This window comes from Cebidichthys violaceus, unplaced genomic scaffold, assembly GCF_023349555.1.
Source record: "Cebidichthys violaceus isolate CVI_PGR_0920_01 unplaced genomic scaffold, fCebVio1.0.p SCAF_23, whole genome shotgun sequence".
In the NCBI taxonomy this organism is placed as follows: Eukaryota; Metazoa; Chordata; class Actinopteri; order Perciformes; family Stichaeidae; genus Cebidichthys; species Cebidichthys violaceus.
In genome coordinates, this window is record NW_027176406.1 from 3,598,948 (window position 1) to 3,614,498 (window position 15,551).

General features: G+C 43.5%; 2 protein-coding genes across 3 annotated transcripts; one reads left to right on the forward strand and one right to left on the reverse strand.

Moving 5' to 3' along the window:
* Positions 1-4,978: 4,978 nt before the first annotated feature.
* si:busm1-163l24.3 (uncharacterized) lies at positions 4,979-10,774 on the reverse strand. 2 transcript variants are annotated; one of them, XM_068718800.1, is made up of 6 exons: positions 10,696-10,774; positions 9,592-9,775; positions 9,132-9,235; positions 6,239-9,034; positions 5,615-5,823; positions 4,979-5,515 (listed from the first exon to the last, which is right to left on the reverse strand). In XM_068718800.1, the coding sequence occupies exons 2-6, from the start codon at positions 9,773-9,775 to the stop codon at positions 5,428-5,430; spliced, it is 3,381 nt and encodes a 1,126-aa protein (XP_068574901.1). In that variant the 5' UTR covers positions 10,696-10,774; the 3' UTR covers positions 4,979-5,427. The 2 variants fall into 2 exon arrangements, with proteins under 2 accessions (XP_068574901.1, XP_068574902.1); XM_068718801.1 differs by having other exon boundaries at positions 9,592-9,778; positions 10,696-10,762.
* Positions 10,775-11,342: 568 nt separating this feature from the next.
* Positions 11,343-14,827, forward strand: phb (prohibitin). The gene is made up of 7 exons (XM_068718807.1): positions 11,343-11,427; positions 11,978-12,075; positions 12,997-13,158; positions 13,345-13,487; positions 13,586-13,702; positions 13,796-13,891; positions 14,036-14,827. Exons 2-7 carry the CDS (start codon positions 11,991-11,993, stop codon positions 14,246-14,248), a joined length of 816 nt encoding a protein of 271 aa, XP_068574908.1. The 5' UTR covers positions 11,343-11,427; positions 11,978-11,990; the 3' UTR covers positions 14,249-14,827.
* Positions 14,828-15,551: the final 724 nt, after the last annotated feature.

Consider the following 15,551-nt stretch of genomic DNA (forward strand, 5'->3'; position numbering starts at 1 on the left):
ATCTCTGCCTCACAAGATTTAGAAAAAAACGCAGCAAACACTCAAATAATGTGTACTATTGGGAATAACGGCACAAGCCGTGGAGGATTGTGGGTATGGTCCAGGCTTGGGGCAAATTACTGTTTCCTTGACAACCCTGCTCGCTCTCCGGCCCCACCCTTGACACCCCCCCCCCCCCCCAATGCTCCACACCTCAACTCCCACTGTGCTAAATTGTTCTGCTCTGACTTCCACCTGCCACCTCCTCTTTCCCCCTCACTGTGCTGAGTCCCCCCCCCACCCCCCATACACCTCCTACGCCACCACCACCCCCCCACCCCCACACACACACACACACACCCAACCCATTCACGGGTCGGACCCACAGGCACTAAGACAGGCAGATAAACGGAGAACCACACCCACCCACACGTTGCTCTCTTACTGTCCAATGTTTAGTTATGTCACTGAGGATGAGTCAGAGATGCCTGTGATTGGCTGATGCACCCCAGCTTTCCTGCAGATATTTGCATCATGGTTTTGATCATGATGTGTGATTGCTCAGACAATGGTGTTTATGCTACAAGCCCTATCTTCTGTTATCATATAGGTGGCCTTCGCTGTGATATATATCAGTCTCTATCAGAACAGAGGGAGACAGCTCCAAAACTCATGCCTTCCCACCAAATTTCAGTGAAGTTATTATAGTGACTGCAGTTTTGCACTTGCCTGAATATGAATTGCCCTCATAATGAGCCTTTCTGTGCAGTGCTGAATAGGGAGGCAGAAATCATTGCTCAGCTTCCTTCTCCTTAGTTACAGATTTTTCTAGCTGACCAACTGTTGGCAAGAAGTGCGCAGTGCCAATTAAGAGAGAATTTGTTTCTGCTCAAACAAGCCACAAACACACACTCGTACACACTCTGAATGTGATGAAAGAGACACTGTCATGCTGAGACAGTGAAGCGGCTGAAATGAGCAAGTTAAGAAGGCCAATATCAGCGCTTTTTCCCTCAGGATCAGGCTTTCTTCCTCCTTGATCCTCCTCAAGGCATTCCATGGCATTCTGCTCCTTTCACAGCGACCGTTCGCCTGTCGATCACCCTGACCTGAGAGAGGAGAATTCAATTCAAGCTGGCGTCCATAATTCGCCTCCCCTGTCTCTACTCAACTCTCTCTCTCTCTCTCTCTCTCTCTCTCTCTCTCTCTCTCTCTCTCTCTCTCTCCCTCCCTCCTCTTTCCATTTCCCTCTCTATGGTCGGCATAGCAACAGGCGTCAGGCTCGTCGGAGAAGGCTCTGTGGTCTGTTTCTCCGACTCCCTCTCCCTCTGTTTCTCTATTCAGCCTGTCCACTCGAGCAGTATTCCAACAGGTGTGAATTGTATTAATGATTTTAAATGATAAAATGAAGAGACGGAACAGTTTTTTTTAAGGTTGTTAGTTTTGCACTCGAAAGCAGTTTGTTCACACCGGTGAAATTGAATCAAGTACTGACAGTGTGTCCTGGCAAAAACAGCGCACCGCTCCCCCTAATGGCCAGTGTGAATTTTGGCTCTCTGGTGTAATGTAATTGAAGTAAATCCTAAGCATTCATAATAAATCCCACTGGGTGGACTCTAAATCTTTCAACTTTAAACCTTAGGCATACTGTATCTCTGCCTGCCTGCCTGTCTGTCTGTGAGCCCGGCCTCAGTGTTGAGACTCAGATGGTGACTAGTGACTTTGTAAAAAACACAAAACAAAATGTTTGAAAAAAAAAAATGAAAAAAAGAAAGACAAAAGTTGTTGTGTTAGCATGAGTGGCCTCCCTCATGTGCCGTGTGTGGTGTGCCATTGTGTGTGAAGATGTATGTGTCCTCAGGTCGTTTGCCAGGTTTTAAAAGCACCCTCTCCCTACCCCTGCCACATTTCCCCCTCACACTACTCTGCTACAGTATTATGTAGCTCCAACTGCAACCTTCCCTTCTTACTCTATGTCTCTCCCCTCCTGTCTGATAAGAGGCCTGTGCTATGAGGACAGTTGGTATTAGTATTTTGCACTCTGCTCGCTGATCTTAATGCACTTACAGGCATGGCAGTCGCACTCCAGTCTCACGCAGGCTTTAATTCGGCTCCAGTTTTGCAGCCTGTTTGCCATCATCCACTCGCAGTGTATCTGCTGAAGCTCACCGAAAGCACAGGTGGCACACACACATACACACACACACACACACACACACACACACACACACACACACACACACACACACACACACACATGAAAAAGGTCCCCCTATTGTCAGCTTGACCAGTTCCTGCCCAGGCCACTTCTCCTGGGTGGCAGCTAAAATCAAAGCACTCATCCATCCTTGACCGTGGCGAGTAAAATGTTTAGCAGGGCGGAGTGAACTGGGCTGGAGTGCGTCGGCCACGCTGGTGTGGGGAGTGACTGTGTCCTGTCAGCCTCTGGTTAGTGTTCTGTTCTAATCTGCTGGGCTCCCTTTGTGAACCTGTGGACGGTGCCATGTGAGAAACAAACGCTTCGGTTAAAAAAAAAAAAAAAAAAAAAAAGATGTTTTACTTAATATGTTATTTTAATTTACCTTTATATTTCTGTTTGTTTGTCTGTTTTGTTATCTAAGGGTTTAAAGTTCAAAGCTCATACTCTTATGTGGGGACCTGCCAACCTGCACTCCTTTTAAATGTGATGAAGTCTTTCTGTTGGTCCGAACCATGTGTGCCAAATTGTATGTATATTCTTCTGTCAATGCTTTGAATATTAACTGCATAAAAAATATGAAGACAATTCTGTTTTTGGATGCATTTCCGTCAACCTTGAAGAAAAGTGAAAATACAAAAGAGTCGTCACAGTGTGTCAGATTTGTATCCCAAATGCTTATGGGTGCTGACAGATTTTTTGCTGCAGTTTACAAAAGGTTTAACACAATATGTAGTTTTTGATTGGTTGCAGTCGTGCTATAGCATAGGCCTGCACTGTGCCTCTCTCCCTGCACAGTTTACCTCAATTCGAGGCACCTCCCTCCGTATTTATATCCTTTTCACTGTGTTTTACCAGCTCTCACGCCATGTCGACCACAACAGGTTGAAGTGTTTACAACCATAATATTAGTATCACAGTGAAAAGGGACTGGATATGGTGCATTTAAGGTTCAAAACTACACCAAAAGACATAGATTCACTGAAATCTGCAAATTTCCTCCAAATCCAAAAGCTCCGTGGTATTCCTCTCTATGGATTTCTATTCCTTTCCGTTTGTTTCCAAATGGCTTGTGTAGCAAGTGAGGAAGCAGATGTTTTCACACAGCTGTACAGGGACGCCAATACTGTAACACAGCTGCACAAAACCCCAGCTTATTGGCTGATAATAGCTCAGCTTTTGCCTGCCCCAGACACAACATTTCCGCTTTACAGCTGATCCCAGTTCACTCAAGGAATATTAGAGACGTTCTTCTTTTCCTGTGGCCGGTGCAACATCCGCAGCCCAAAAATTCCTCTCCAGATCGCCCCCTTCTTTCTCCATACATAATCATAACAAAATATAACATCAGTTTGACATCTGGAATTTGAAATTGCATGCATTCATCGGCATGTGGAATACCTATTATAATCTCTGTCTTTCTCTCAACATTTTCCCCTTGGTTCTTTTGAGCTAAGATGCCTTTGAGATGGACTCTATCAGTTGGGCGGGTGGCGGCTGCCTGAAAGCACTTCCAACATGGTGAAGCTGCAGTGTAATGTCATCTTGAAATGGTTTCCCAGTCATTCCAGACACTTATGCAAAAGTACTTAGCAACTCAGAGATGCACAGGAGAAAAAAAGTGTTTCAAAGATAAAAATAAACAAAGTGATACTTTTCTGAACATTTGCAGTTTTAGATTTGATATTATCAATTAACACTTGTAGTTTTAGTTTTGAAAAACACGCTAAGACAATGAGTGTAGTATTTCTAATGGCTACTCTTCTGTCTGTCTTGGCTTGTATAGCTGAAGTCCGTTACAGGCACCCACCGTTCAGCTTTGAGATGAATTTCTTTCGGTTTTGATATGGTTTCTCAGGTCATTCCAAACAGCAGGTTTCTTCACATAAGAAACTACTTAATTTTGCATTCACTAACACACATACAACATCATCCAGTTTCTTTGAGTTCACTGCACAAACTGACACACCATCCATGTTCTATGTAAGCTTTAGTATTCCCAGTCAAATGGTGAGGCTTTGAGAGTGGGTTATTTCCAACTTCAGAGCCCCTGTGTTCACTCATCCACAAACTGAGAACCCAAACAACCACATCTGCCTGCAGCTATTGTTTCCTTAGCAGCCATTTTTACATCACAGCAACATTGCAGAGAAGCTACGGAAGTACAACCTGGCTGGGCTTGTCATGTACAGTACTAGGATGCATGTTTAGTCGACCAGAAAATAAGGCATGTGTCTATGTACAGATCACATCGTCTCTTTCCCCGATAGTTCTGTAGTCACGTAGTGGTGTGGTGTGAGGGAGGAGAATGCCCTTCCAGTCATATCAAGTTGCCAACTGAAGCCAATCCACTGCCCCCACTGTGCCACCTGACTCCCTGTCCTCACCCTCAGCATGGGCACTTTCATGGCCAGCTGGTTCATTCATGATACACTTTAACCTATCTCTGGGAAAGTTTCAGAAACTCACTTCACATCGGTCCCACTACACACACCTGTTAGCATTCATTCACCACTGCTAATTTTCTACAAGGCATACCCAACAGGTTGATTTCCAAGCTAGTTCTCCTCTCTCTGTCCTTCCTTGTGTTGGTGGGTTTTTTTCCTGGTTGCAAACACTCTTCTCGTCTCCACTTTGTTTTTTAAACCCTTTGAATTGATGCTGCTTCTGTGCTTGACTCTGGGTTTACTGCGTGGTGCCATGTTGTCCACATGGCCTCTAGAGCTTGTAACGCTTCAGTGTGTAATGTTACCATATGCCTTACATGTTTTCCAGGACTAATAAAAAAAGCATAACAAAACGTCAGGAGATGTGCTCTTTTATTTCAGTGCCCATTCTGGAAAATCTTTACAAATATAATTTTACTCCCCAAAAATTCTACAAATATGTTTATTGCTATTCCTTCCAAAACTACAGGATCGATAAAACTACACAGCGCGGTAAAAAATGTATATCTATACAGTACCATGCATTTTTTTACAAAATAATGCTGAAACAGTAAGAACATGTTCAGGAATGCTATTTGAAATGATTAAGAAAACAGCGGTTGGTCACATTGAAGAAGAATTGAAGGAAGCAATGGTGAGGCAGGTTATGACATTGAAAAATCCAAAATAACTGCAATGAGAGCTGAAAAACAACATAATAAAAGCTGATACTCATCACCATAAAAATACCAAGCAAATGGCTTCATTCACATTTCTTTTAATTATAAAACTGCTTAAGAAGTCCTCCTTAGATTGCTTTTATTTTTAAGACTTGGCTGGTGGCTCTCCAATCCCCTTGGAGGTCAAGACTTCAGACAAGCGAGCCAAGTAAGTGGAATCTGGGTAACCGTTCCTGAGAGAGACAAAAAGAAGACTGTTCAGCTCAGATACATGGACTAATGTGACCTTTAACTCCACAGCTCTGTTAGACATTCACATTGGCCTTACTCACCCGGATTTGCCTCCGTGTAGGGTGGTCTTGTGTGGGATGCAGTCCCAGGAGACCCTGGCCCCTGTGTCTTTGCCCGTTATTGTGAAGGTGAGTCCCTGTCTGAATGCTTCTTTCAGCCTTGGCATCAGCTTTCTGGTCTTCTCACTGTCGGGAAAAAAGGCTTCAAACACCCCTCCTTGAAATGGTTCTCCTGGAGAAGGGTGATCCTCCTGGTAAGACAGAGTGAAGACCACTGTCGTAAACACAATCTTTAGATATCATCTTGCATGAGCTAAAAGCAAAGTCTTGATATTAAAGCTATATGTGATACTTTAGCACACACCATTTATACACAATGTCAGTGTATTTTCCAGTACTCAATAAATCATGATAGTTAAGCTAAATGCTTGTTGACATCGTATAAGAGTCAACTACACCACAAAATAGTCTATCTGTAACATACACCTAACTTCTCTATACTATAGGCCTTAAACAGAATAATACTATTTCCTGTTAAAACATTTAAAAAAACATATTGAAACAATAATATCATTCGTTGTCCCTTCCTAAATGAAGATTAATATGCCTTCCAGTACATATCATATACAGTTATCAGTGAGAATGTGTGTAAAATAAGCCCCTCACCCCTTGGATACCATCCGGAAAGCAGTAAGTGATCTTGATCGCAGTGTATTTTGTGTGACCTGGTACAGTGATGTTTAGTTTACAGGAGCTCATTTTGCCCTTGATGCCCTGTGTCGTCGCCTCTGTCTCATGACAAACTCTGCATTGGACGTGTACTGTGTCCAGGCACTTTGAGCACATGCTAGCTCCACACTTTGTTTTCATCGTCAGCATCTCACCACACACACAGATGCACCCCATGCCACCCGGACCTGATCTGGATTCCTCTGGTGTGTCCTGGATCTCTATTTGTCTTTGCTGCATACTGTCCTTGTGGGTAGACTGTATAGTTCTCTCTTTCCTATGAAGGGCCATGTCTTTATCAGTCGGGGTTGTTGTTGACATGACATCATTCACATGTCTCGCACTATCAATTCCTGTTGTAGTGTGGCTGATAAATGACTCACTCTTCTGCCCATCCATCTCCAGTGTTTCTACAATTTTCACTTTCTCTTTAATGACAGGGTCTTTCCTCACTAACAGTTGAGTAATAGATCCATTCACAAGCTCTGTCTCACGGAAGTCACTTCTCTGGTTTGTTCTCCTGTCCTGACTACTATCAGTCCCATTGGCTTTGCTTGTTTGTCTCTCTAGCGTCACCTGAGGATTACTGTAACAGTGCAGACTAGTACTTTGGTCCTTGTTCATTTGCAAAAATGTGGATGGACTCCATTTGGAGGCAGAAGGGCCAGCGAGGTCCTGTTGTTCAGGTATTTGGGCCGCATCCCTAGAAAATACCTCCAGCAGGGAAGCACCCACCTGAGAACACAATGCTTGCGGGCCGAGAACAAATAAGCTCTTCTTTACAATCTGCATGGTAACTTTCTTGAACCGGCTACGCACCTCTGCACAACAAGCCTGTAAGGTTTCATCTGCTCCGTCAGTGACACCCAGCTCTGACAGGCGCAGCTCGTGGATAGAGAAGTCTACACAAACCAAATCAACCAGCTTCTGTAAACCTAGCTGACATGAACTCACTTTGGATGAGTTTGCCCCTCTTAAGGTGACAGTCAGATGATGACTACCCTCTAAGCAGCTCTCTTTCATCTGGACATCAGAAGTCAGGTCGTCCACTCTGGAGCTGTAGGCTTCTTTTATGTGCTTCCACATCACACGGGAAACTGTAATCTCTGCATTGTAGACTTCCCGCTTGTCCCTCTCTGTTTGGTTACTGAAGCTAGAGGACCTGCCCCTGGCTCTGACTGTGGACTTGGCGGAGTCGTCTTGACTCTTCGGACTCATAACTTGGGCCTTCTGCAGAGGTGTGCCTGAGAAACTATTGGCTCGCTTCAAGGTGGATCCAGATCCAGCAGGTGGAAGCAAAGTACTTCCCGACAAACTGGACTGAGTTGTGCTAATGGGAGATGTTAAACTCTTGGGTCGAGTATCAATTAATTGAGCCTTCGAGGAGGTTTTATTCTGCATCGAAGCATTTGAAGGCAAAGCATCTCCACTCTTGAACAAGATGTCCCCTCCAGTGTTTTGGGCCAATGCTCTGGAGACACTTTCATCAGAAATCGCTGCTGTTTTTGACAGTACATCATGACCTAATATTGGCCCAAGGCGTGTTTGTCGATTGGGAGACAAGATGGCGCCTCGTAAGGTGAGGTCAGTTGTTCGACTGCCAAATGCAGCAAGCCCTGAATCCTTAAACCGAGCAGCTAGTTTATACTTTTTGGCTCCTTCAGCTCTCCTCTCATCCTCCTCTGACCTCAGCTGCTGATCAATCCTGTCACCCTGAGAATCTGCAGTGGAGGACAAGGTGAGGGGGACTCTCGACTCATGAGCATGAGTTGATGAGCCAGAATCATATGGAGGATATCTAAGAAGACTGGCTACATCCTCTTTTTTACCTCTCACTTTGCTCGGGTCCAGGAGAAGTAACTGCTTAGCCTCAGACACATCACTACTGCTCCCAATAATGTAAATATTTAGGTCATCTTCAGTCAGAAGAAGCTTAGGAAATCTGACACTTAAGGTGTCCATCACCTTTTGCTGCCCCCCTCTGAGGGACAGGATACTCTTAGGGAGCTGGTCTCGACGGATCTTGGCCTCGTTCTCCTCGTAAAGCCTACTTATTGCCTTTCTTGCCAACTTCAGGCACTCCTGATCCCGGCCATCCTCCCCCACTCCTGTTGCTACCTGCAAATACAGAGTAGTCAACCCCTGACTTGTCTCATCCACTACATCAACACCATACTGACTAAGGATATGCTGGTATTCCTTCCTGCAGTGTTTCTGGAGATACTGGAACATGTCTGCATCCACTATTAGTGAGAAGTCCTCCTCTGATGTAGTAGGATGCCCAGGAAGCTGCAGAGCTGCACCCTCCGTCTGGCCAGAATCTCCCAAAACATAACCACCAGGTGTCAGGTCTCTATGTGAGCTGGAGTTGTACTCATCAGAGGGCCTGCTAATGTGAACTTTCTCCCGTTGTTCTCTTTGCTTATTCGGTTTCCTGCTCTGACCCTCTGACTCCTGAATATGAGGCTTCAGCGCTGTCTGAACGGACCTGGAGTCACTGGGGGCAGGTTGACCTGAGTGATTGTTTTCGGGTGATTGTGGGCTTTCAGGATGGCCAAATAGTTGCGCCAAAGCAGCCTGGACTTTGGAATAGGCGCCATCCAATGTGCACAATTCCTCAGTAGCATCGTGGTTTATCTGGATATCAGGGTGGCTCTTATGAAGGTTTGTCAGTGCCATTAGTCCCCCAGGAAGCTGGCTGTGGTCGACAGTTGCTGATAAACGTAAGATGACCTACGATGATGGAAGAAGAGAGACAACAAACACTCATAAATTTAACTGTCTATTCAGTATTTGTTGACATATTTTCTAATATTCTGCTAAAGTGTACCTTGTCTGGGTCCAGGCTCTCTCGGTGCTCAGTTACAATGACTTTATACTGCTTTTCATCCACTTCCAGAGTGTACCGTCTGTGTTGAATAACTCTCTGTGCCACTGTGTGAGAGGGGTCACCAGACAGAAATCAATCTCAGTCTGTAAAGAATCCTGACTAAGCCCTTTACCATTGGCTACTCCATTGACTTGCATATCAAAATTCTAGCTTAGTGTAAATCACTGGTCACAGCCGACACAGTGAAATATGTTACTAATTACTGCAACTATATTTTGGAGTCTTTGAAGTGAAAGTTAATAAAGCAATTGCTGTTGTATTGTGAGACAAGGGGGTAATGTAGATAATATGATACAGTTAATAGTATTTCCACACCACCATGTGTCTGTAATGGAATCAAGTATGTAGCCTCCCCTCCACTTCATATGCACAGACATGCACCCACCCTGACCCTACTGACCTCCACTGTCCTCGAAGGTGATGAGGGCAGAGACGGGCGTTGCCTTGACAATGGTGACAGAGGTTATTTCCCCTCCTCCATTCCTGGCTCTCAGGAAGTGGATAGTTAGCTTGTCTTTCAGCCTGTTGTCCTCAATGTCAGCGGGCAGACCGCTCACCCTCACAGTCCTGCCCGGCTCTGCCATCTGCTGGGAGAAAACAAATCACTGCTGTGAAGAACAAGCATTTTAAGAGTGACTGCAAGACAGCAAAACAAAAGTATCAGGATTCTGCAGAAGCGGTGAGTGTGAACATCAACAGGATAATGACAAAAAGCCTAAACGCAACACCTCTTTACGAAGCTGTTGATGTGAAAGTATTGGCCAACCATTCACAGACCCCACCCTTGCAAATAGGAGACATAGTTGATAATACAACACCCTCTATTGGGGTGACTAGGGCACTACATCAACAAAACTCAGAAGTCCATTTCAGGGGAAATCGCTAGTGAGACTTTTGTTGAAATAGTGAGCAATTAACTGTCACTCTTAAATGCATTAAGATGTATCAAATCCTTAGTTCAAATGCAATGTGAATATGAATCAGAAAATAGTAAAGATATATTTCAGATTGTGACAGATAGTGAAGTTAACGCCCCTTTCCCATCCCCACCAACAGTTTGCTGCTGCCGTGTTGGCAACTGCTAGACAAAGAATAAACTGCTTAAAAAATAGCATGGGCTATCTTTATTAACTAACTGTTGCTTTTCTCACACACACACACGCACGCACACACACACACACACACACACACACACACACACACACACACACACACAATAGACATTGACAAAAATATTGTGTTGAATTCTAAACTATTTTGGTCTGATTTGCAGCCATCCTGCAACAAATGGGCAAAATATGAAGTGTTTTTTTGCTACAGGATCTCAAAAAAAAATATGTAGAAGCGAGCGGGAAAGCCACATTCGCAGAGCTGAGTGTCAAGGAAGTGGAGAGAAATCAGAGATCAGCTTAGCGCACTATCGACGGATCTCCTGTTGTCCGACGCTGTTACCATCTGATACAAAACAAATTGGATACCTTTAAGATTTGTAACGTTTACTGACCTTACAACTGTTTCACGGCAGTTTCCCGCTATCGATCAAAGACCGCCACACTTTACAAGCCACCGAGGAAAGTGAAACTACAAACTAATGTGTGATCTGTCGTGTCCACGCGAGGGGGCGACCAAGTGCCGTCTCATTGCATATAACAAGTAGGCCCATATTTCACAGTAAAGACTGTGCGTGTGTGAGTGCAGGTGCCACGACTGGAATGGATCAGTCCTCCTTCCTACGATTTACAATTTCACAAAAAACATTTAAGATCTACTAACAATACCAAAAGAACCCATTGATAATAGTTGATTTGAGCCATCTTGACCTTATAAATACAGAATATCTGTAATATGGCTGAGGTTAGTCTGACAGACAGACACAGTATCTGGTACTGCAGTTGTTGTAGTTATAGGCTATATGCCTTTGTGTTGTATATTTTAGGCAAGCTGCCTTCCATCTTATTTTTATTCACTCTACACAAACTGCAAAGACCACAATATTTTACAGGTCAATCAATCAATCGTTCATCTGAGGTCAAATCTAATAAATAACAGTAGGTGGCAGTAATTCATCATTACAATGAAAGCCAATCACTTACACAAAGCCGTAGAAGAAGAGATCTGTCTTTTGTCCAATCAGACTCTACGTTACTACAGGTTGTGCGCATGCGCTGTGGGCCAGATACTTCATGTGTTATACGTCGTGTCCGGTGGAGGTCACAGACATCTGAACAAAACCGAGGTGAGTGAAGTCAGTGTGTTCGTGATTGTCACACTGAAAATGCTGAATTGTATCGGAAAATGTGTGTATAGCGAGTATTACAAAGCGAACTGAAGACGTTATATTCTATAATCTATATATGACGTTATATCACAATGTTGAGTAAGGCGTGCGCGAGAGCAACCGCTTTCCATCAGTGACAGATAACATGCGTAGGTTTGCTGACACGCGCTTTATTTTAATTTTAGTGTGTTTAAATGAATATACAAGTCATATGTTACAAGTCTTGAACTCTTCAGATATAGTGCTCGCTTCATTGGATTTAGCTTAGCGTCTGTCTCGGTCTAAGCTACATCCATGGTCTCAGTACTCAGCTAGGCGACAAGTTAATGCTAGCAAGTGAGCTAAATTAGCTAACAGCCACAGCCTTGGCATCTCTCAGCCCAAGGACAAGGGTAACTATTACTGGATGGAAGGGATTTATAGTGGCTTTATAAACACCGTCACAAACTGTAATGTTGGTGAAGTGTACTAATTGTATTAACCTCTTGTCTTTTATATCCACGACTAGTGGGATTGTTGCCATGGCCAAGCTGTTCGAGTCTATTGGGAAATTGGGGCTGGCCCTCGCCATTGGTGGAGGTGTTGTAAACTCTGCTCTTTTCAATGGTGAGTGCTTATTAATTGGACAGCTAACGACACGAAACGGGTTGTTCTCAACCTGTGCCAGTTCACCTAGTTGTTAACTCACTGTTGACACTCAGTCAAGAAGTCTGAGCAATCATGAGGTGTCTAATAAGACCATTAACTGACTCACTGATTGATTATGTCATTATAGTTGTTTTAAGATGTAAAACTAGTTTAGTTGAATCATCACATTTTACTGCAGCATAACATTTCATATGGTGATCAATAGCATTGCAATTTAATACATCAAAGCACGTTTATTTGTCATTTTATTTTTTGAGTCAAAAACTTAACAATCTCCCACATATTGGCTCGTGTCCCTGCCTCTATCACACACTTTTACATGCATACACGGTGCTTATCTCACATACACTTTTACTACTTCGCTTCTCTGACAACAAATAGTCAGCGTTTGGAAGAAAATGCTGAATAATATATAGAATACAAATGTTGAAATACCCCAAGTCCAATTCAACACAGCTAAATAAATATTTCAACCATTCACCAGTCATGTTTGCAATGGTGCCAATTATGCTTATTTTGGTTTTTATAATTCAGATTTTGTGATTCTAATATTATTTCATCATATATTCATCTAGCATTCATCTCTATTGTGTTGTAATACGATTCACAGCAGTTCTACGTTGTGTGTTCATGTATTTGCAGTGTGTTTCTTACTGCTGAATTTAAGTTGTCAAATGAATGATGAATGTATTTCCGGTAATATGTCTTTAGTGAACCCGATAACAGTCCTTTAGCAATGTGTAGCTCTTCAGTGATGTCATTTGTATGATTTGAGCCAATCAGGGATTTATGTCAAAGGTTAGGAGAACACTGAGCAATGAACTATAAACCTGTACACACAAACCTCTTGGCGGAGACTAACTGTACTTCTTTCTACAGTTGATGCAGGGCACCAAGCTGTGATATTTGACCGGTTCAGAGGAGTGCAAGATATTGTTGTTGGTGAAGGTACCCACTTCCTCATTCCCTGGGTTCAGAAACCTATCATCTTTGATTGTCGCTCCCGTCCACGCAACGTGCCCGTCATCACAGGCAGCAAAGGTACATCGATTATCTACTGAACTGCTGTGATGTCGTCCTCACTTTTGCTCATAAAATTCAGTCTACAAATTGTGTAAACATTACCTAAGAATGGAACTTATATTGTACATAAGAGGTTTTAATCTAAGAAACAATGTTTCATAGGCTGATATGTGCAGTAAATTAAATAATTCCCCCCCCCCTCAGATCTGCAGAATGTAAACATCACTTTGCGTATCCTCTTCCGGCCGGTGACCACCCAGCTGCCACGCATCTTCACCAGTATTGGTGAGGACTATGATGAGAGGGTGCTACCATCCATCACCACAGAGGTCTTAAAATCTGTAGTGGTGAGTATCAGTCAAGAGTTATTACCAATAAAAAGGTTTTGTTGTTATGAGCATGTTAAACCGACACCTATGTTTTTGGGTTTTTTTTTGTTTTACAGGCTCGGTTTGATGCTGGTGAGCTCATCACCCAGAGAGAGCTTGTTTCTCGGCAGGTCAGTGAGGACCTCACAGAAAGAGCCAACACCTTCGGCCTCATCTTGGATGACGTTTCACTGGTATGAAACTGCTGCCAATTTTTGCAACGTTCTTCATGTTACCTCTTGAATTTGACTTTAACTTGGAGAAACAATTGTATTGTGTTCTTTCAGACACACTTGACCTTTGGCAAGGAATTCACAGAGGCTGTTGAGATGAAGCAGGTGGCCCAGCAGGAGGCGGAGCGGGCCCGCTTCGTTGTAGAAAAGGTACTTTCTTTTAACTTACAGATCATCCCTATTCTACTTGTACATTCAGAAATTTGTATACAGTCTCTATGGGGAAAAGGTGGATGGTTGAATGACAGTTATTGTGAATCAAGGCCAGCTCACAAAATATCTTTTTCCTTTTAGGCAGAGCAACAGAAGCAGGCGGCCATCATCTCCGCAGAGGGAGATTCCCAGGCTGCCTTGCTCATCGCCAATTCTCTGATGGAGGCTGGTGATGGTCTGGTTGAGCTACGTAAGCTGGAGGCAGCTGAGGACATCGCCTTCCAGCTCTCCCGCTCCCGCAACATTACTTACCTGCCATCAGGACAGGGCACATTGCTCCAGTTGCCCCAGTGATGACATCTCCCCTCATGTCCAGCCCACTCTCTGTCGCCAGCCGTTACAACAGGCCATGGAGGGGGTGGTTGGAGCATTCAATAAAGGACTCTCAACTTCACACACATTCCTCTCACTCTTTCTCTAACCAACTCTGGACTGGGCTCTGCTGATAGCAGAATGGTGGGAGACAAAGTGAGAGGTCTGCGATGGATACATTTATAAAGTCCACCCAGGCGTAAGGAAGGGGAGGGTAATCTATAGTACTTGTTTTGAAAAAGATGATAATGCAGTTAATTAAAGATTTGTCTTTACTAAATTGTTTCAGAGCATTGCATGTGTGGAAAGCAGCAGAGTGTTTTTAACATCAATGGAAAAACTGTTTGATTGCTTTAAATGATGAGATGATAAATCGTGAATAATAAATGCAATTACTCTGTTATATGTGCTGGAAGGATTCATAACGTAACTTTTTGTTCTGATTTGCCAGAGGTACACATAGCTATATGCATATAGCTGTCGCTGTGTCTTTAGTTTGTGTGGAGAACGTGTGCGCACCATATTTCAGAAATGGCTCAGCTTAATAAAATTTTCGTTCTACCTCCCAGTGGTCACACTTATTGTTCAAGGCCACAGAGCTGATTGTACATCATTCTGTATTGAGTGTAATCATAATCACCACAGGAGGTAATTGCATCTCCATTATCAAAAAATACTGTAGAAGATAAGTAGTCAGTTGCAACGTTTATTGTTGCCTCCTTGACAATTGATCTGGTAACGCCTCAAAATGGATACAATAGTTTATCTGCCTTTGGTAGCTTTGACAGCGTAGTGAAAGTTTTTAAACAACTGCTGTATGCAACTAATGATGGGGTTCTTTTAAAAATATACAGATGAAATGTATTTATTTGGAAAATAAGGAATGGTTTAGAGCAAGATTTTAGACCAATCATTTAGTTTTCAAACCATTATCCTATGCATTGTCGCGACTGTTTACCAGGACGCCTTGAACAAACAAAACGTCAAAGTCATAAAATGGATGAAGTATAATAAAGAGCAAGAGTTGGTGGTAAAAATAGAACAAATTCATTACACTTCTAGGATTTCTCCTTTGAGAGGATAAAACGGTCCTCAGGGTCCTCATTATTTCATCAATCAAGATTTGAACTCAGCGCGCGTGCGCGCGCGCCGTACCCTGTCTGGTCTGAAGGGGAGACGAGAAGAATCCAGACCCAGACACTGTGGCGCGCGCCTGCACAGACAGCGGCCTGAATACCTCGGATGAGCGCGGGACGGCGGCGGTGGTACGCGCGAGAGAGCTTGG

Excerpts from the sequence above, each read along its gene's own strand:
- si:busm1-163l24.3 (XM_068718800.1), bottom strand. The coding sequence starts at position 9,775 with ATGGCAGAGCCGGGCAGGACTGTGAGGGTGAGCGGTCTGCCCGCTGAC. Across the intron at positions 5,824-6,238 it reads TTCCGGATGGTATCCAAGGG|GAGGATCACCCTTCTCCAGG; the intron begins GTGAGGGGCTTA and ends CTGTCTTACCAG. Across the intron at positions 5,516-5,614 it reads CTACACGGAGGCAAATCCGG|GAACGGTTACCCAGATTCCA; the intron begins GTGAGTAAGGCC and ends TGTCTCTCTCAG.
- phb (XM_068718807.1), top strand. The coding sequence starts at position 11,991 with ATGGCCAAGCTGTTCGAGTCTATTGGGAAATTGGGGCTGGCCCTCGCC. Across the intron at positions 13,703-13,795 it reads TCTTGGATGACGTTTCACTG|ACACACTTGACCTTTGGCAA; the intron begins GTATGAAACTGC and ends GTGTTCTTTCAG. Across the intron at positions 13,892-14,035 it reads CCCGCTTCGTTGTAGAAAAG|GCAGAGCAACAGAAGCAGGC; the intron begins GTACTTTCTTTT and ends TTTTCCTTTTAG.